At 41.0% G+C, this 21,355-nt stretch overlaps 1 protein-coding gene across 4 annotated transcripts in view; it reads left to right on the forward strand.

Moving 5' to 3' along the window:
- The first annotated feature begins 484 nt into the window (after positions 1-484).
- The window catches only part of LIMA1 (LIM domain and actin binding 1), an 80,137-nt gene continuing 59,266 nt past the window's right edge, over positions 485-21,355 (forward strand). The window contains exons 1-3 of one of the 4 annotated variants that reach the window (XM_089478834.1): positions 485-552; positions 7,617-7,704; positions 17,838-17,974. In XM_089478834.1, coding sequence (XP_089334960.1) covers positions 17,856-17,974 — 119 coding nt within the window. In that variant the 5' untranslated portion in view covers positions 485-552; positions 7,617-7,704; positions 17,838-17,855. The remainder of the gene's footprint in view (positions 553-7,616; positions 7,705-17,837; positions 17,975-21,355) is intronic. The other 3 variants (XM_089478851.1, XM_089478861.1, XM_089478843.1) reach the window with 3 other exon arrangements.

Raw genomic sequence — 21,355 nt, forward strand, 5'->3', positions numbered from 1 at the left:
CAGTGCTGGAGAATTCTGGGAGTTGTAGTTTATTGTGGCACCAGAGCTCTCTCTGACAGGGAAAGTTCAATGTCTCATTCCCAGGATTCCCTAGCATTGAGCCAGGACAGTTAAAGCGGTCTCAAACTGGGTTATTTCTGCAGTGTGTTTTGGGCCTCCGTTTTGTGGCTTGTGGAGGATATACTGAGTGTGAACACAACTGTGAGGCTAAGCCTTCCTTGCCACACACTTCTTCCCCTCAGGCGCCTAGTTGGGCGACTTTGGCTCGAGAGGAATGCCACGCATGCGCACTCCCGCTGACAGGAGGCAGACAAGGTTGCGGTTGTTTTGCTTATCCACACTCTCGAGTCGGTGTCGGGGCGCATGCGCAAAGCCGCTCGAAGAGGGTCTTGAGTTGAAGGCAGTGAGAAGGGGGCGTGGCCGAGGGTTGTGGGCGGGAACAAGGGGATCGGGTTCCAGAAGGGGGCGTGGCTACGCCGCCTGCTCTCTGCAGCGAAGGCGACAGGTGCGTTGTTTTGCAGAGAGAGGCTGAGCCAAGGTGGAGGCAGGCAGGTAGGTCCCTGGGGCTGGATGCTGCCCAGGGGTCGGCTGGGGAGCCCTGATCCTGAGCCAGGAGGCAGCACTATGGCACACCTTCACCCTCTCTGTGGGGAGGTCTTGTTGATATTTGTTGTTGATGATGTTTGTTGTTGTTCGTCTTCAAGTCCTTTCCTACTTATTGTGAACCTCTCATGGGGTTTCCTTGGCAAGATTTCTTCAGAGGGGGTTTGCCATTGCCATCCTCTGAGGCTGAGAGAGTGTGACTTGCCCCCAATAGGTTTAATGGCAGAGCTGTGGGATTCGAACCCTGGTCCCCTCTGAGGCTGAGAGAGTGTGGGTTGCCCCTAATAGGTTTGATGGCAGAGCTATGGGATTCGAACCCTGGTCCCCTCTGAGGCTGAGAGAGTGTGACTTGCCCCCAATAGGTTTAATGGCAGAGCTATGGGATTCGAACCCTGGTCCCCTCTGAGGCTGAGAGAGTGTGACTTGCCCCCAATAGGTTTAATGGCAGAGCTATGGGATTCGAACCCTGGTCCCCTCTGAGGCTGACAGGGTGTGGCTTATCGAGGGTCACCCCGTAGGTTTAATGGCCAAGCTATGGGATTCGAACCCTGGTCTCTACAGTCATAGGCCAATTCTCAAACCACTACTTGTGTGGGGAAGGATGTAGCCTTCATTTTTTAATGGAGGAGAGGCATTTCGCTCACCAGGTGGAAAAGACAGGGCGCTGCCCAGATGTCCTAACTGCAAAGGAGGACAAGGCACCGTAAAATGTAAGGCATTCCAGAAAAATGCCAGACATTCCAAAAGAAAAAGCTAAAAACAGTCATAGAAATATAAATTAAAGCTTCTTAGGCTCAAAATGGAGGGCGCTTTGGACTTCTTCCTGGACAGAAGGTTGGAATGTAGGACACGTCCTGGGAAAGGAGGATTTGTCTGGTCACCCTAGGAAGACAGAAAGGCCATCTCCTTTCCCCTCCCCATGGGACTTGTCTGAGAAAGTCAGCCCTACTTCAAAGATAAAGAAAACCACCAAAAAAGAGTTAGGATTTTTTAAACAATAAAAAAACTGGATAGTTGTCACGTGGCAAGTGCCACTTGATAAATCATCAATATGATGTATTGATCGCCCCATGGCAGCATCTAAGGGAGAGGCTGCTATTGTGATTTGACTTTACAAGTGCTGAGAAGCAGCAAGAATGAATGGATTGTGACATTTTGTTAGTGGATCACAAGGTGCAAAGGTTGGAAATCTTAGGAAGCTGTGCCTAATGTTTGCATGTGCATCTGGGGTTGGTACATTTGGGGTTGTTCCCCCCCCCCCCCCATTGGAGTGAGATCAATTTTCTGGATTTCTGGTGTGTTAAAGATTACAGCTTCTTAAAATTCTGGCATGGTTTGAAATGGTTTGTGTACAGTCACTGATGCTGGGTAATGATGAGTTTGTGTGATATCTGTACCATTCTCTATGGAGGATACATATGGGTGTTGTGGTCTTGGGAGCAGTGTGTCAAGAAGATGAGTTTATCCTACAGTATAATATAATAATCACACTGATCAGTTCTGTGGGATCCTTGGTGAAACTGCAAGATATGCTTTCCTGTCTCTTCTGAAGATACAGGAGATGACACAGAGGGATAGACAGGGTCATGACACTGTCCCCATAAGTGACATTTCCTCCATATTTCTTGCCTTGTGCCAAGCTAGCAGTTTAAAGAGAGGACCCTAATCTGAGGCCAGGACTCCCAAACCAAGATCCAGATTTGGTCCTGGAATCTCTGTTCATATTTTGCACTATATTTTGGTGCAGCGTGGTGTGTACTTAGGTCCACCAAACATATTTTGACTTTTAAATATGGGAGAGGGAATGCTAGGTTCGACTGGCTGTTCACTCTTTCTTGAATGCAGGCTGGCTCTTTCTATGCAGTCGTCCAGAGTTTGTTGTTAACTCCTGTCAAGTTGACTTCAGCTCATGGGGACCCTGTAAATGAGATACCCTCAAGACCCCTTGTCCTCAACCACTCTACTCAAATCTTGCAGACTCGGGAGTATGGCTTTCTTGGTTGAGTCTATCCATTTGGAATGTGTTCTTCCTCTTTTCTTGCTGCCATCAATCTTTCATGTATTTTCTAGGGAGTTGTGTCTTCTCCTGATCTGTCTGAAGTATGACAGGCTCATTCTCAGCATGTTGGCTTCTAGAGAGAGATCAGGCTTGATTTGCTCTAGGACCTATGTACATTTTTATCCACGGATTCAAGCATCCAAAACTTGGAAATATTCAAAAAAATATAAATTCCAAAAAAGCAACACTTGATTTTCCCATTTTATATAAGTGGCACAATTTTATTATGCCATTATATTTAACAGGAATTGAACAGCCACAGATTTTGGTATCCACAGGGTGTGTGTGGTGGAACCAAACCCCAGTGGATACCAAGGACCCATTGTATTTGTCTTTAATAATCCATGGTATGGTAGAACCTTCTGTTACCTAAGGTGTGAGCCAGGCTTTTACATATTCTTTTGTAGGCTTGGTATGGCCCAAGGCCATCTGCTTGTTAGGCTGGTACAGCCACCAAGTTCATTTGGTGGTGCAATGATTGCTCCTTTGCTGAAGGTGATGGAAGTAATTGCTATGAATTTTCTGTGACAACAGGTTAGTTTTGCTTACTGGTTAGACAGCAGGTTAGTTTTGCTTATTTGCAAGAAAGCAAGTTAAAAAGCAAGTTAGTTCTGATGACCAATTCCCCATATAATGAAGATAGGGAGAAGTGGTTGACTCTACATATTTGTGGGTATTTCCAGGTTGGACTGAGTTGTTTCAGCCCTTGGGAAGGTTAAAGGGGGGGGGGAGGGGAAAACTACCTAAATATACTTGTAAACTTGCCCATGGGACTTATGTGATGGCTATTCTGCCACTCATTAAAGTGCTTAGGTGTGCCAGTAAAGATTAATCAAGGTTTGTCCAAAATCTCTTCCTGCCACTTTCTGTCCTTGACTTACCTCTCGACCTTAGTGTTGGACATCTCTCTTAGGTGCAAAGTGCAAATGAGGAGTGACTGATGATGCCCAGGGTAGAAATCTTCTCACCTGTAAACAGAAAGTTTCTAGGGTGGTGATATTTGGTCATGATTTACAAGAATCTGCCTTTACATTTCATAAGTAATTATAGTACTATGTAAATCATAACTTCCCTTTTATCTGTATTTATACGGGTGGGTTAAGAAACCTCCATATATATATATATATATATATATATAGAGAGAGAGAGAGAGAGAGAGAGCGCTAATGATTCCTCCTTTGAGGTTTTCTTTAAAGGATTAGTGTGTGTAGCAAAAGGGCTCCTAAGAAGTTAGAAGTAACCGATTATCTTCATGGCCCTTTGGTTCCCTGGCATCCTGTGTAATATTGAACAGACCTCCTGCAAATAGCTAAGGGCAAGGTACACCTCTCATTTGCTCACAACATGCCCTGCATATGTTTAAAATGTGGTGGATTGGGGAAAGGAAACTTTTAAACTAACTATATTAACTATCGTCTATTCCTAAACGAAGCAGGGTGAGAAAAAGGAATGTTGAAATTGTAGCCTTTATCTTTTCTGAGAAATATTGAGAAATATTTGGATCAGAGCTGCATAATTTGGGCATGTATCACCCTTCACCGCTTCTCCAGAAGGCAATATGAGTATTTGGCTGTCTTGTGTTATCATACCCATGTGCTCTTGTCAGGGCATTTAAATATTATATCTGGCCTGAAGTCTTGCATGTGCCCTAATTAGTACTTAGTGATACAGGCATGTAATGGGTTTTACCATAGGTGACTAGTTTGAAACTTCTGACATACCTTCTCAGTTTTTGCCAGCTTTAGTATAACATTAACAATTGCTGCTAAATACCATGCTGTCTCTTCTTTCCCCTTCTTGCCCATCCTTGTGTTTGTTATTGATGTGTTCCTGTCTTGGTAAGAATGACTGGCCTTGGGTTTTTGAGAATATTTAATCTATAAAAAAATTGCCAGTTTGTGCAGAAGGGATAGATTATGAACCCTAGCGGTGGCAGATCTCAAGGATTTGGGACATGTTGTGGATTTTTATCTCTTGTTTTCAATTTTGACTTTGGCATTTGCAGTAGTTTAGGCTACACTGAAAACTAGTGATCTGCCCAAGGCCATTCAATAAAATGTCTTCACATCATGTTTAAGAAAAGTGCATGCATAAAGTGTACACACACATCTGCGCATTTCATCAAATGTGCATGCCAGTGGTTGGTGAGGTAGAGGGAGTAACCATGTCTCAGTAGAGGCAGGAATCACAATGAGTGAAGTCTAAGCTGATAGGCAACATGAAGGCGCATACACCAAGTAAGTAGTTGGCAGAATAATTCTGAGAAGCAAGTAACTTTTAGGTTATGAATGGAGAGCTGATGGCTTAGAGTGTCTGAGCCATACAAGGCTATGGAAGAGTGCTCCTTTCCATTCACATTTTTCTATTTCAGCAGCAGTTCATTGCATAGAATAACTATACTGAGGTCAGTAAACAGATTAAGTAAAACATCTTGTGACTTCAGTACTTGAAGGAGGGTCTCTCCCTCTATATTCCTGCCTGACAACTGAAGTCAATTGGAGGGGCCCTCTTCTGTCTCCCATCAAGGTAGGCAATATACTGTGAGAGTACCTGAGAGACAGCACCCTAACTATGGATTACTCTCTCCTTAGAGACTTAATTGGCACCGATGTTGTTGTCATTCTTGTACCATCAAAACATGGCTTTTGTTAAAGCCATCAGGGCCTAATTTGTGTATCTGTTATTGTTGAAATTATTTTTCTCTGGGTTAAACAGTTTCAAAATTGTCTTTTTTAAATATTATATGGGTTTAATGTGATTTGATTCTTTTTAAATTATTGGTGTTGTTTTAAACATCTTTAAATTGATTTTTATTGTACAGTGGGACTGCCATATCAGATTGCTATATTGGCACCTGCAGATTGGAGCTCCTGTGGATCACCGTGACCCATATTAGCCAACATCAGCACTTTCTTGTGGGCCCTTTGATTAAAATGAGGTTGCGCTCCTGATTTTTTTTCACCTGCGGGCCCCACAAAACCAAATCCCCTTGGAGTGGAAAAGCCCACTGTACGTTGTCCTGAAATCCTCAAATGTAGGGATGGATATAAATATTTTAACAAATGAAATAAAACCAGAAGGCATAATAGGTACAGTAGTCTTGAGAAGCAAGTAACTATTCAGAGGACTGGGGCAGGGATCTGACCAACACAATTTGATTGCTCATGCTTTTTTGCTCTAGCAATAACATACTGCTCAAGCAAACTGGGAAAATCTTTTGAAAAAAATTTCTTAAAATGAGTGTGAGTCTTTCTCTGTCACCCTCGATCACTCCCAGAGCCCTTCTATGAATGTTGAATCTTTGGGAAAAATTAAAACAAAAAAAGCAAAGCAATATGCTGCTGCTTGTTAGTGCTCTTTTCTAGAACAGACTCTACCTGCTGCACACTTGTGCAATAACAAATAAAAAACTGTCTCTCAACAGTGAGTCAGGGATGTCTGCCAAAATACGCCTGGCCACTGCATACCTTGGTTTTCTGATCTGGCTTTCCCTATACAGCCATTTGCTTGCTTGGTTGCTTGCTTGCAGACTGACATATTAGGATACACTGAGCAGGTGCTTGGGAAACCTTTGGGGAGGGCAAACTCAGGATTGGTTGGGGTGGTGGTGTTTGAGAGCTCAATTTTGTTAATAAACCCATTGTGTAGAAATGTCTCCTAGTTCGATTTCACATAACAGTCACAAGAAAAATAAGAAATCATGCCAACCACCCCTCCTGTCTGTCCTGCTTGGCTTGGATGGTTTTAGTTTTGTTTTGGTGGTACTGAGTACTTCTGGTACGCAGACAGACAAGCAGACAGACCCGCAGCCAAACTTGGAAAATGTTTGGGGATTTCATCTCACCTCAACTCCTAGCCAGTATGGCCCATGACTCTGCTGACTGGGGGATTCTGGGAGTTATACTAGGGGGAGAAAGGGTTTCCCAAGTTTTGCCACAATTTTAGGACAGAAAAAATAATGGAGCAATGGACACAAGTTGGCTGCCCACCAAGTGAGTGACTTACATCTAGTGGAAATGAAGTGTGGCCAGGTTGTGAATAGGTAAATTGTGACAAGGAAAAGGGCAGCATCTCCATCCTGTAATAAATCATCCAGTGCAATACAGCAAATACATAATGATATGTAATCTCCAAGAAATTATAAAGGTGCCTGTGCTAAAGAGCTAGCATTGAGCGTGGCTTTTTGCCGAGGTGTATGCTTCATTATACTCTGCGTTATAGCTTTCTCCCCCACATTTGGTCTAAAGTTGTAGTATTATTCCTGAACTGGAAATGTCCAGGGGTTAATTATGACAGTTTTTAATTATTTATCCAAGAAATTGGGTCTGTAAAGGCAGTTTTTGAAGGAGATATTCAGCTTAACTATTCTGGCGATGCTTAATTAGGAGCTCCTTCCTCATGGGTACCCTGGCACTGAACATGGTAGCTAGCCAGCAAAGAGTCGGAGCCTGTCAGTGACAAAAGCAGGTAATTGTACTATTGCAGATGTCCATCCCTTGTGCCATAAACGTTACTCTTGGAAACAAGAAACTCTTTATATAGGGTGTTAAATGACCTCCTTGTATTTGAATATGAGCCTCCCGATTCAGTCTCTTATTAGCTGTCTTGCCAAGTCTTAAAAGCAAGTGTCTATTACTGTCTTTTGATTAGCTTGAAAGCTTTCTGTTTTTTTTAATCACCACCATTCTGTCTGGGGTTAGCAGATATTGCACAAAGTTATAAATTTTCACTTTGCACAACACAGCCGTTTGAAATTTTGCATGAAAGATAGAATGAGGCTTTCAAGTCTCTAAAGATCACACAACTCTCATTTAAAGAGAAGAACTGTGGTACACTACCTACCTACTAGGTGCACTTGGTGGACAGAGGTAGTGGTGTGTGTGTGTGTATTTAAACTTTCATATTTTTGTAATTTCAAGTTCTGATTGTTGCTTTCTTTTCTCACTACTTTTAGATAACTTGTGAGGAGGTGAGGAATGGTCAAAGGAGTGAATCTTAGAACACTGGAATAACTACAGACATCTAGTCACCTGTCTTAAGAGGTGGGCCTCTTAGCTGACCATTTTGACATACCACAGGGTTGCATATTTTCTGATTTTCTCTTTATCAGTTTCTTTACAAATACCTTAAAAATGGAAGTTGAGAATAGCAACCATGGTATATTTGAGGTGTGTTGTCATATTTGAGGTATTTAGAAATAATTAAGTGAAGCTGATGGCTTGCATAGTTGTAGTTCATACAGTAGTTGCAAGGCTCACAACTGGGAGATTTTTGGCAGGCCTCTGTTTGAATATATCTGGATTTGGGTGCATTTTATGCCTGCCTGAGTTGGACACATGGTGGCATAAAAGAAAGAATTTTAAAAATATTGTATCAGAAAATACCATCACTGTGAATAGAGCCTTTGACAATATCAAGGGAAGGAAAGATATGCATATGTACATGCTCACCATTGAGCATGCACATGGGTTAAAATGTGACGTAGGTTTATTTTTATGGAAAAGAAAATAGTATTCTGTATGAAAATAAAAAGCAAAACTGTGCTTATCAGGAAAAACATGTTTTTTGTGGGTTTTTCGGGCTATGTGGCCATGTTCTAGCAGAGTTTCTTCCTGACATTTCGCCAGCATCTGTGGCTGGCATCTTCAGAGAATGTTTGCCTGGAAAGGCCTTGGCTATATATATTGTATGACCTGGAAAGGCAGGAGTGATTTGCATGTATATTGTTTGTTGCTACTGACAGTCCTCAGGGTGTAAGGGTCTGCACAAGAGGATTAATGTCTGCTTAATTAGTGCTCATTGTCTACTGGGAAACCCCTGACCCTGGGAGATTTCTCATTTGTATAGAGAAAGACTCATTTGCAAGATAAAGACTCAACAAATACAAATGAGAAATCTCCCAGGGTCAGGGGTTTCCCAGCAGACAATGAGCATTAATCAAGCAGACACTAATCCTCTTGTGCAGACCCTCCCACCCTGAGGCCTGCCATTAGCAACAGAACAAGACACATGCAAATCACTCCTGCCTTCCCAGGTTACAGTACATATATACCCAACTCTTTTCCAGGCAAGCATTCTCTGAAGATGCCAGCCATAGATGCTGGCAAAATGTCAGGAAGAAACTCTGCTAGAACATGGCCACATAGCCTGAAAAACCCACAAAAAACTATGGATGCCGGTCATGAAAGCCTTTGACTTCACACTTGAAGATGCTTATCTTTAAACCTGTAAAAGTGATAGCTTGTGGCTGCCATGTCAGTGTGATGGTGAATCTGTTTTGGGTTTTAGTTGAAACTTTAACCAGATCCAACCTCCTCCTCCAAAAAGATTCAGCATCTTGGATAGCTCTGTTACAATTCAGACAAAAACTTGGAACAGATACACCAACCCCACTATCATCGAACCACCACCTCTGCTTACTGATGTAAACACCCTCCTAAAATGTTTCCAGAGGTAGTATCTTTGAGAAAATAGTTATCCCTTAGTTAATACCTTACTGGAGCAATATTTCTTGTTGCTAAATAAATTAATACAACAGAGAAGCTTCAATATATTCCTCAGTATAGTCCCACAAGGGGCGAGGAAATTGGATGCCAAGGAAACTCAGCTCTAGAAGACAAGGGTGAAAAGGTAACAGGTATGAAAAATTCATGGGGTCGCCATAAATCAACAGGTGACCTGAAAGCACATTCACAAACACAGCGACAATTATTATTGTTTGCATTATATCCTTGTTGGGGAAGAGGTCTGCTTTTATTTGTCTATTCATTGGCACCTGAATTTTTGCCTGCCACATTGCAAAATTATGGCTGATCAAAAGTTTTAGAAGAGTGTCAAACCTATTTTATTTAATCACTGCATAGAATTTATTGCTCAATTGCTTGTTCTGTGGGTAGAGATTATTCAGTTTATTGAAGTTTATATTGGATTTTCTAAGTTAAATGATAATTTAGGTACCCGTTTTTTAACATCCTCCTTTGTAAATCTACAGCACGATATAAATAAAGTATAATAATAATTGTACAAATCTAGTAGTGTTCAGACAACACATGTTTGATTTATATGCTCTTTTTCTCCCTGTATCGGAAGCTAAGGCAGCCCAAAACAATTAAAAAAAACCCCAACAATCTATAATATTAAAACATAATTTAACCTCTTCTTTACCTTACAGTGAAAGGTCCATATTAAAAGATATTTGCTTGTCAGCATGAGAAAAACATAGAAGGGAGCAGCCTAATCTCCCATAGAAGTGAGTTCCAAAGCCTGGGAGCTGCCACCAAGAAGGCCCTCACTCATTTTGCTACCAAGCATATTTCTGAGAATGGAGGGACTGAGAGAAGGGTCTCTCCCAAAGATTTCAGGGCCCAGGGAGGAAACATATACAGTTGGACCTCCACATTTGTGGCTTGAGTTTTGTGGATTTGATTATTCACGGATTTGATTAATATGTTCTCTCTAGGAATCTCTACGTCCTCCAGCATGACTCTGTTGTCCACTTCTACCACAAGTCACACTGGAAGACCTAGAAGTTTCTAGAGAGAACATTTCTTTAGGCATTTGTATGTCCTCTAGCACAATTTTATGGTCAACATCTGGCAGATCTTGACCATAGAATTGCCCTGAAAGACCTAAAGATTCCTAGAGAGTTGTTCTCTCAAATAAAAAAAAAATAGTGGTTTTTTAAAATTGTGTTGTTTCACTTCCATGGGAGTCCTGTGTCTCTAACTCCAGTGGATGTGGAGGGTCCACTATAGGACCTTTTAAGCCATAGCCAGTACAGTCAGCCCTCCATATCCATGAATTTTGTTATCCAAGCATCCATCATGGCTTGAATATATAAATTCCCAAAAGTAAACCTTCATTTTGCAATTTTATATAAGGCACACCATTTTACTTTGCCATTGTATTTAATGGGGCTTGAGCATCCACGGATTTTGGTATCCACAGGGGGTGGTGGTGGTTCTGGAACCAAACACTAGCAGATACAAAGGGGCTACTGTAGTTATATTGTGCCTAGAAACAGATAGGTAGCCAGTGACTCGCATAAGTTCCCCATAATTAGACTTGACCAATAGTCTGGCTGAAGCATTTTGCACCAGTTGAACATTCTGAACAGCTTTTGAAGACAAGTAACATAAAACATCTTACTAATCTAATGGACAGTTGTCCGGTTACATTGTAGTTCTGTTCTAGTTTAAGACGTTCTGTTCTAGAACACACTTCTGTTCTAGGAGTGTTATTAGACATGCACACTCTTAATTGAATTACAAGCTTGATTTAAAAAAACACAATTAAAGCAGTATTGAATTTGCCTGCTGACATCCCTGCGCAGCTTAAAGATGTATTTCACCATGCCTAGCCCAGAGGCAGAAGAAAGGCCCTCCCTCCATTCCAACTACCATTGGCTCAGCTTCGGAGGGATTTAATCCCTTTTCCTACTGCTATCCCTTTTCCTTGTGTGTCGTGGTTTTAGATTGTAAACCTGAGGGCAGGGAACTGTCTAATTACCAGTTTATAAGCCACTCTGAGAGCAACAAACAAACACACAAGCAAACAAACAGCCCGCCCAGAGATGGATGGGAAGAGACTCCTCGGAAGGATTGTGAAGTAGCAAAGTAGTGAAGTTGGTTCTACTAAAGTAACCTGGCAGTAGAAATGAGCAAGATGAACAGGTGGCTATGTGCAATGGTATATATTGGCCAGTAAATAGTTTCAGTGAAAGGAAGTGGCTGGTGGATGGATGTAAAGAAGGACAAGATGTATATCTTGACCAAGAAAGCTGTGGTGGATCCTTAAATCTGCTGGAGTTTGGTTCCAGGACTCCCTGTCTTGGATACCAAAATATGTGGATGCTCAAGTCCTATTATATACAATAGTATAATAAAATGGAATCCCTTATATAAAATGGCAAAATCAAGGTTTGCTTTTTGGATTTTATTTTTTGAGGGATGGAGGATAGAAATGGCAAACCCTCTCTGAAGAAACCTGCCAAGAAAACTCCATGATAGGTTTGCCTTAGGGTCGTGAAATAACTATAAGTTGAAAAGAACTTGAAGGTACATAATAACAACAATATTTTCAAGCTGTGGATAGTAGAATCCATGAATGCAGACTCCATGGATACAGAGGGCCGGCTGTACTTCAAATGTTGAATGTTGGTTGGATGCTGTAGAACTGGCAGTGTAAGTGGGCATCTTCAGCCATTTAATCTGTACTCATTCTGGAGTAGCCTTTCAGTGATCAGTGAAAGTTAATCTCTTATCAAAGAATGAATAACCAAAGTAAGGTTACATGGCAGTTCCATATTAGGCGACAAACTCTTTTTATCTCTTTCAGAGGTTAGCAGTATACTTGATAAGCACTTGAGGGAGTTTCCAGGAAAGAGCATTTTAGAAATGCTAAGGACACCTATGTGAGCAATTCATTGGATAATGTTAAGATTTTGTAAGAGTTACTTCTAGGAATTAAAAAAAAAGAACAGCAGAGTTTGTGAGACAACTGTAGCTATCTTGGTTATAGAATCTACCAATATTTTCAACTCTCACAGCTTGAAAAGTTCTACAGAGAACAGGCACAACATGGGTTAACATTTCTTCAGGATCAATGTAGTAACACTTTTACATGAATCGTCAGTACTCTGATGCAAATCTGTTATACTCTTGGAATCTCCAGACTGTGTTTTTGCAGAAGCTTCAGGCTTTTATAACTGTTGAAAAGGGACCCATTTACTTTAGCCTGTCCCTGAACTTATGATAATTTAATAGAGTAACGTGATGCATCAACATGCTATATTGAAGTCCTTAGTTCTCTTGAATTCTCTTAACTCTTGAATTTTCAGAAGCCGTTTGCCCCAGATTCCTCTTACAGTCCAACCTTATTTTCTGTATTGGTATTAATAACAACCTTATGAAATGCCTAGTACAGATAAAAATCTTTGTACTTTTGGCAAAAGAACAAGCCTATGCCCTTGCCCACAATGCATGTTGCTACAGATGCAGGAAATAGCAATTCTTCATAGTATTGTTGTTCTGTAAGCTTGCATAGTTCTTGTGGAGGCAATTTTGTCATTAAGGTAAGGAGCAGATTTTTTTTATTTTTATTTTTTTGCTATAAACTCTTTTTAGGAGTGGGGAGATGGCTGTAGCCTGAGAAAAAGTAAAGTTCCTGGACATTGTCAAGCCTCATGGAAGTCTTCCATCTTTCTTATCCTGTTTTTCCTAACGTTAGTTAATAGGCCAGAGTAAATTTTGCTGCAGATGTTTGTTGAAGAAGCTATGCTTTGGCAAAGTGGCAGTCATGAATGGCTGTTCTAGTACAGATCCTGCGTCTTCCTGCATTTTGCTTCTGTTTCTGAGGAGGTTGGCAGTCTGTTCTCTTTTTTCTCCTCCTTAGCATTCTTTTTGCTGCATGGATTGAATTTCAAGACTTTGGCTTGAGGAAAGTTGACTGCTTTCCCAGTTATGGATCAGATTCTGCACTACTTACTTCAGCCAAAGCTGCTTTGGGCTTCTCATAGCCCACCATTGTCCTTCGGTGAAGCTTCTGTTTCCACAGGGAGGGTCATGGGGATCTACATGGGGCAATGTTTACTCTGCAGATGAGTGTTCATGTGTAAACATTAACTCATTGGCAAAAATCCCTTTGCTGCACTGATCCAGAATTGGGTGTGTCAAGATAAAAATGGGAAACAGAAAGTCACTAGCCTCATAGGTCTTGGAAAATTTTGTTCTGGTGGAACTGTGAGCAGCCTAGGATTCTTGTCAGTGGCTCACCTAGCAGGAAGATGAGGAGCAGTGGTAGCAGTAAAAGTGGCAGTCAAGTGATAAGAAAGGGAACCTGCCTTGAAATGACAGATGGAGTTAGTTCCAGGGCACCTTCTCTGTTTTATGTCTTGAGGCTTAGAACCGAGTTGTTCACAGCTCTGTCCAAGACAGCTGGCTAGTACCCTGTGTGCACAGAATGGGAGTGCCGCAAACATCCTGAGGACTCTGCACAGGGCACAGGCAGGTCAGTGTGGAAAGTGTCCCCAGAAAGCTGGAGACAGGTGAGCAAAGTCTAGGGGTGCACCTACACTGTAGAAATAATGCAGTTTGACACCACTTTAAGTGCTGTAGCCCCATCCTATGGATTCTTAGGGAATCCTTGGAAGTGTAGTTTTATAAAGTTTTTACAAGGATGTCAAAGTGCCAAAGAGTGCTTGTGCCTCCCCAAACTACAAATCCCAGGATTCTGTACAATGGAGCCTAGGCAGTTAAAATGGTGTCAAACTGCATTATTTCTACAGTACAGGTGCACCCTAGAAGTCCCTTAAGTGGAACCTGTTTCACTGAAATCCACCTTAGTTAAAATAAATGAATGAAATAATTCTCAGCATGACATTTAAAAAGAAATGGAGTTTTCATAGTCGTTGGAGACACAGTTCTGTAGCCAGAGCTAGTCACTTTTTAAAAGTGAAAGTCAGGGGACCCTATAGGTTAGTATTGCAAATAAATATATTCTGCTCTCTGTCTCCCTGAATGAACGAGTAATATGTAGTTGGGAGCTTGTCTGTGTAAATTATAGCAGCACTCCTTAAACTGCTACTTTCCAGGTATCTTAGATTATTACTGTCAACACCTTCACTATGATCATACCGGCTGGGGATGATGTGATGTGTAGTCCAGTACATTGAGAAGATGTTGGGTTGTAGATAAGTGAACTATAGATTTAATCAAGTAATTTGTTATTTGGCTGCTACAGTTGGCCCTACTTATACACGGATTTTTTATACATGGATTCAAGCATACATGGTTTGAAAATGTTCAAAAAAAGTATAAATTTCAATTATCAAACCTCGATTTTCCATTTTTTATAAGGGAGACCATTTTGCTATGTCATTATATTCAATGGGACTTGAGCATACACAGATTTTGTTATAAACGGGAGATCTTGGAACCAAACCCCAGCGTATAACAAGGCTCCACTGTATTTTAGTTGCAGTTCATTGTTGTTGTGTGCCTTCCAGTAATCTCTGATTTATGGTGACCTATTGCAGGGTTTTCATGGTGAGATTTGTTCAGAGTGGGTTTGCCTATGTCTTCCTCTGAGGTTGAGAGAATGTGACTTGCTCAAATGTGTTTCTATGGCCAAGTGGGGATTTGAACCTTGGTTTTCCAAGATCCAAAACACATGGCAGAAATCATCCAGTTTGAGACCACTTTAACTGCCCTGGCTCAGTGGTAGGGAGTCCTGGTAAATATAGTTTATTGTAGCACCAGAGCTCTCTGACAGAGAAGGCTAAATGTCTCATCAAACTACAGTTCCCAGAATTCCGTGGAATTGAGCCAAGGCAGTTAAAACAGTCTCAAACTGGATTATTTCTGCAGTGTGTTTTGGAGCAGAGTTCTAGTCTAGTGATCAAACCACTACACCATGGCTCTCTATAGGTATTTGGAAAAGATAATGAAAAAGCAAGCAAGAGCATATTTAGTAATTTCGGTATCTGTTGTGAAATAGGAGGAGGGGATGGAAATCGTGTTTGTTCAGACTTCATTTTAAACTCTTTAGGTTGTTGATGAGGTGTTTGTAGAGTATTTGTATGGTTACACAAGGCCTCATTTAAACCTGTGGTCTTCTTTGCTGCTGGGCAACAGTTGATATTCTGTGGTTCTCAGTCTTACTTTTCCTAGGGAAGCTCAATCTGATAATACTTGATTGCTCTTTGTACTCCTTCAACTAGTTACTGCATAAAAACAGAACCATTTTTTGTTTTCAAATGAGGCTTGTAAGGAAAAACCTGTCACACTCTCAGTGCATTTGTCTTCAGTGTAGGCCAATGTGTTCTGGTAACTGACCTCCGAGAACACCAAGTTTCCCAAGTACCAAATTGTACATTGTGTCTCTCCTTCTGCTTCCCTCTTCCCCACTCACCTGCCATCAGCTGGCAGTTAGTGAGCTTTTCAAGCAATAAAATGCGGAGCTCACCTGAAATATTCACAAACTTATAAAAGTTTAACAAGGGGAAGAAGGACATAATTAATATACAGTGTAGGGAGTAGGAGCGTTTCTGCTTCTTGCAGTCTAGTGAAGTTCGTCATTAGTGCCCTGTTCATACAAACAGCAATGATGTGGTTAAACTTGTAAACCAGTATGGTGTAGTGGTTTATGTGTCAGACTCAGTGGTGACTGGGCTCTAATGTCAGTGGTGGGTGGGTGCAAGTGAACTCACTCTGGATTTTATTCTGAATATATTTGTGGGGTAGGATATAGTAAATAAACTTGGATAGCTCCTTTAATGTTCAGACTAAACTTGGAATGTATTTACTGCCCCACTGTCCTGTCATGGAAGCCACTGGCTACCACTGGCTGGCCTGGGAACTGGGAGATCTGAGTTCTAGTCCCCATTGAGTGATGGCACTTGGTGGGCAAATGGCACACAGTCACTGTCTCTTAGCTTGACCTATTTCACAGGGTTGCTGTGATCATAGAGTGGGGAGGAGAGGCGTGTATACACTTTAAGCTTATTGGAGCGGGGTACAAGTGGGGTACAAGTGTAACAAAGAAATCAATACATTTGTGGGTAGGGCAGCAGGATGGAGTGCTAATATTGAAAAGAGAAGATTGGCACACATGAAGTTAAATATGAAGGAGTTCAAGATTTGCGACAGTTGTCCACAGTTACTTGCCAATTTTATCTGTATGTCTGCCTTTATCACATACAACAAGTGTTATCAGGTTTGGATGTTAAAGGTTATGCATAGGTGAAGAGGTGTGCTAACTCTTTTCTTCAAATCCCTCTCTGTTCACTCTGCATGGCAACAGGGCACATGGAAGTAAATATAGGTGACTGATTCAGGGAGGTCTAGTTTTGCCCCAAATGACTTCATAGCAGAGCTGATAGAGATTTGGTGATTTCGTTTGCTATTTTGATACAGTTGTCTATATGCCTTTCCATGAGGATCTGTGCCGCAGTAGTGTCTTCAAGACTGCTTAATCCTGGTTGCAGCTATGTCTATTATGTTAAAGAACAGAAGAAGTGTCTGTCCCTCTTGTCATTTTTCATCTCTGTGTGTGCGTGTGTGCATGCACATGCAATTTCCTCCCAGTTGGATTTTGTGGCTGGGTCACTTTCCCAAGTTAGCAAGTAGAAAAACCAGTTCCAGTACTTCATTTGAACAGGGTCTTGCTACTGTTAGATCTTGGCATTTTGAAACCAAAGTTAAGCCCTGGGACAAGATAACTGACGTGTTTCATGCAATGCAAGAAATTTTGTAGGCAGGGTTGCATTTTAAGATATACCTGCATGGGTAAAAAACCAAACAAATCTCAGGATAAAGAACATTCTTCTATATACACACGCCCCTCTGTAGTGGAGCATTTCCCCCTTAAAATTCCAGATGGAGCTGGCTTAGGAAAATGAGCTGCCCATTTCTGGATAGAGTAACTTGACATGCTGGATTGACCAGATGCTAGTTATTAAGCTAGGAAGCTGTACTTAGAGAAGTCAAGATGCCAGTAATACTTTAGAAAATGGAAGAAAGGTAAAACCACATAGAATAAAGGGTGCTGCTCAGTGATCAGTCTCAAGTTTTGTGGTTTTTTAACTTAACTGTGAATTCACTATCCACATCATTATTATTTACTATAATATCCATCAACTACAGCAGAGTAACTCTAAGCAGCCAAATTCACAAATGAAATTATGCTAAATTTATTCCATTGCTGTATACTGATACTGAAAATAGCTTGAACTGGGATATCTGATCTTCCTTGTGTTTGGTCTTTCTTTTGCAACAAAAATGTCAGAGATGGCAATATACAGCTAGCATGAGAACTATCTGAATGGTGGCTGGTGCTGGGAAATCCAAGGAGTATGCGTACACTTCCACATCATAAATTATACCAGGCGAAAAGAGTGTTATAGATTATCTAGGCAGTAAGGTGAGAGTGCTTTTCTTTCCCTGGTTAGGTTTCATAACATTTAAACTAAAGATCATTTCAAGGATCTTCAAAGGAATCTGTCATGAAAACTCTTATGCTTCTTCTTCAGTTTGAAAGTGGACAACTACAGTCATTTAGAGTCAGTGGAATGAGGAGAATTTCAGAAGGCAAACTGTGGAGAGGGAGGTGGGGAGAGAGAGGAGTGTGCTGTGTTAAAATGAGCCTTTTTTGTTTGGTGTTTTTTCTTCCTTTCTAGCTGCTGCAGCATTTCAAGATGGAACCATCTCCATTTAACAGAAGGCAATGGACATCTCATTCTCTGAGGATCACTGCCAAAGAGTTGTCCCTTGTCAACAAGAACAAGTCCTCTGCTCTTATGGAGAGGTTCTCAAAGTAAGTTCTGTTGCTCCTTGTTCAAAAATACTGTGTTCTCTTTCTTTGGGATAATGATATAAATCCTAATTCATTAAAAAAAAAATCACAATTTTACTTTCCTGGTTGAGCAGGATGTTGGGAATTTCCCCCTAATTTTTGAAGACAGTATTCATATTAATTTGCAAGACTTTTTGGGGCGCAAATTGCTGAATGTTTTTGTGCAAAACACAAACAGAATGCAAAATACCTCCTTGTTCCATGGACTTTACAAGTAAAAGCATTGGATGTTTTTTCTCTGATCAGTAAGTCTGTTGTTCTGTGCTTGCTTTCTCAGTGTGTGTGTTTCTTAACAAAGCAAAAGAGCCTAGTTTTGTGTACAAGCGCCATGCACAAATTACTGAAATGATGTGGGGCAAAAAACACTTGTCATATTACAGGAAATAAAAAAAAAAACCTCATTGCTGCCCATTTCTTGATAGCATACCTTGACATGTTGAGACAGCTTCTCTTATGAAGAATAAGAAATTTGACTAGCCCTGTCTTGGAGACAGTAGTAACAACTTGTAGCTTTTTTTGCTTCAAGTGCCCTGTCTGCTTTTTAAAAAGAGTTTTATTTTAAAGGTATCTTGTTACATTTTAAGTTGTGCCCCTTTTTAGATAACATCTGGGAATATCAATAAAGTAACAGACTTACATGAAATAAAAATGTCAGGGGATTGTGGTGAAAAAAGCCAACATGATTTTTACATAAAACAATAAGCCTGCTCAGGGGCAGGAATCTTACAGTCCTTCGGATGTTGTTGAATTGAAATTCCCTGCACCCTGAGTCAACATAGGCAATGATGCTATGAGGTGCAGTTCTACAATAGCTGGAGGTCAACAGGTTTTTCACCCTAGGATAAATGAATGTTCAAAGGGTGACAATATCCTGTTTGTCTCATTCTCCACATGGTAAAGAGAGGAGTGGCTTCTCCATGCATTGAGATCTCTCCAAACCATCTGAACTACAACAGAAACAATATCTGATACAAAATGTAGGCACGTGGCCCCAACACCATCACTTTTTTTCTCCTGTATAATTTTTAACATGATGAAGAAGCCAATGGAACTTCCAAATCTTGCATTATGTATTTTGTGTATTTTAGTTGGCCAATAGAGAGTTTGCTCTTTTGTAGATTTTGTATTTTGTTTTATTTTGCTGTATAGCCAATACAGCTATCCTTGAATATAATATTCAGCTCAGCAACATTTTGTTAAGAATATGATATAGATGGACTGTAAAACTCAGTTCGTCTTACCAGCTTTGAATGGCTGAGGAATGGCAGCAGTGATCCAGTCTATTGAGCCAGTTGTGGTTAGAAATGGAAATGATCCTACAGTGAATAAAGTTAAATAAATCTTCCACTATTATGCAGAGCTTTCCAGTCATTTCCCATTCATATTACTGGCCAGAGCTGCATTTGCTTCGCTCCACAAATGTTGAGTGCTTCTCAGGTCATTCTCTGTGTATTCCTATGAACATCTGGCTATGGTGACACATGCCATGATTACATCCTGTTTGGACTACTGTAATGCACTCTACGTGGGCTTCCTTTGGAAACTGTTTGGAAACTTAAGCAAGTCCAAAATGCCACAACTAGAATGCTGGGCCAATTATAGGGAGCATTGTTAAAACAACTTCACTGGCTACCCATTTGTTTCCGGGCACAATTCAATGTCCCGGTCATGACCTATAAAGTCCTACATGGCTTGGGTCCAGACTATTTGAGAGACCATTTCTCCCCATATAAACCTGCTAGAGCCGTAAGATCTTTAGGAGCAGGCTTTCTCTTGATCCCCCCCAAGATCACAGGCTCACATGTTGAGGACGTGAGAGAGAGCCTTCTCGGTGGCGGCTCCAACCCTCTGGAACTCGCTTCCTTGGGAGGCTAGGCTGGCCCCCTCCCTGCTGGCTTTTTTCTGGCAAGTAGAAATGTTTTTATGCAGGCAGGCATTTGGTATATAATGCATAGCAGGGTGGTTTTAGTTTATTTTTAACTTTTGTATGTTTTTGTGATTTTGTATTGGATGTAAATGTTTTTAATTGTTTTGAATTTTATTGAGATTTTAAATGTTATGTCTCTGAGCCGTCTTGGGTCTCTCTGGGGAGAAAGGCGTCATAGAAATAAATAAATAAATAAATAAATAAATAAATAAATAAATAAATCATAATACTGAAATAACCATTTTGTCAAAATGACATTATTAAACAGCAAGGTTTGCAGTTTCTCATGATAGCACCCTTCTCCAATCCATTGCCTTCCAGCAATGTTGGACTATAGCTCCCACCAACCACAGCAGTAATGCCCAGTTGTTGGGGTGATGGGATTTGTAGTCCAACATATGTACTCAGAGAAAGCTGCTTTCACACCATACTTTGAATGAAAGACATGAGAACAGAGTGGAAGTTAAGTCAGGGTAACTGAGTAGGCAAACAGATTCTAGATTGAGAAGTGCCAGAACAACCTCTCTCCAGTGAACACTTTCCAGTTAAAAGGTGGAACTTCTTAATTACAGTTCCCAAATATTTCCATCTGCTATTGTGGGGAAAGACTGCAGGACCTGTGGGTTCATTCTAGTGTAAGCTAGGATTGAGATAGGGAGAGAAAAAGAAAGAGAATGAATTCAGTTTAGCCGATAGCAGTGCTGACATGGGAACGATAAAGTTAAAAAGGGCAAAGTCCACAGTGTACTTTAAGGGGAAAAGCAAACCCCTAAAAGTGACTCTTAATGTTATAACTAGGTTTCCAGTAGGGGGAGGCAAACAGAAGCTCATATCACGAAAATAGGGTGAATATTCTATCTTTTGGACGATTGGGTGCAACTGTAAAAAGGATACCTAAGAGGCCAGTAGTTGAACTACTTAATTTAAGGATCTTATTTCACTTTAGTAGGGCAGTGCTTTGACTCTTTACTGAGGCTTGCCATCTTAAGGTACGCTGTGCAGACTTTCACTGGCTCTTTACAAATGTCCAACAAAGCTATAGTTTGTTCTGCTGTGATAGAGCTCAAACCATGGATTTCAGTTACCATATATTCTTAGGGTCGTCATAAGTTGGAAATAACTGAAAGGCACACAGCAACAACAACAATAATTTTCAGCCAAGTTTCACTGTAGATAATAGGGTGGGAATCATGCTGTCCAGGGGCCACATGTGATCCCTGGGGCTGTTTGTGCAGGCTTCAAGCCCTCCTGCGAATATAATGGTTTGTCTCCTAGAGTGGTGATTTTTCTTTAAAACAATGCATATCTTGTTTTCGAGGGGTTTATAGAGCCGGTTGTGGGTCAAGGATGCAGAAAATCAGCCTCAGATCTTGGCCATTCCTTGCTTAGGTCAGCTTGTCTGTTTTACCTTCATC

This window comes from Sceloporus occidentalis, unplaced genomic scaffold (genome assembly GCF_023333645.1).
Source record: "Sceloporus occidentalis isolate IW3139 unplaced genomic scaffold, rSceOcc1.0.p SCAF_1, whole genome shotgun sequence".
NCBI lineage: Eukaryota > Metazoa > Chordata > Lepidosauria > Squamata > Phrynosomatidae > Sceloporus > Sceloporus occidentalis.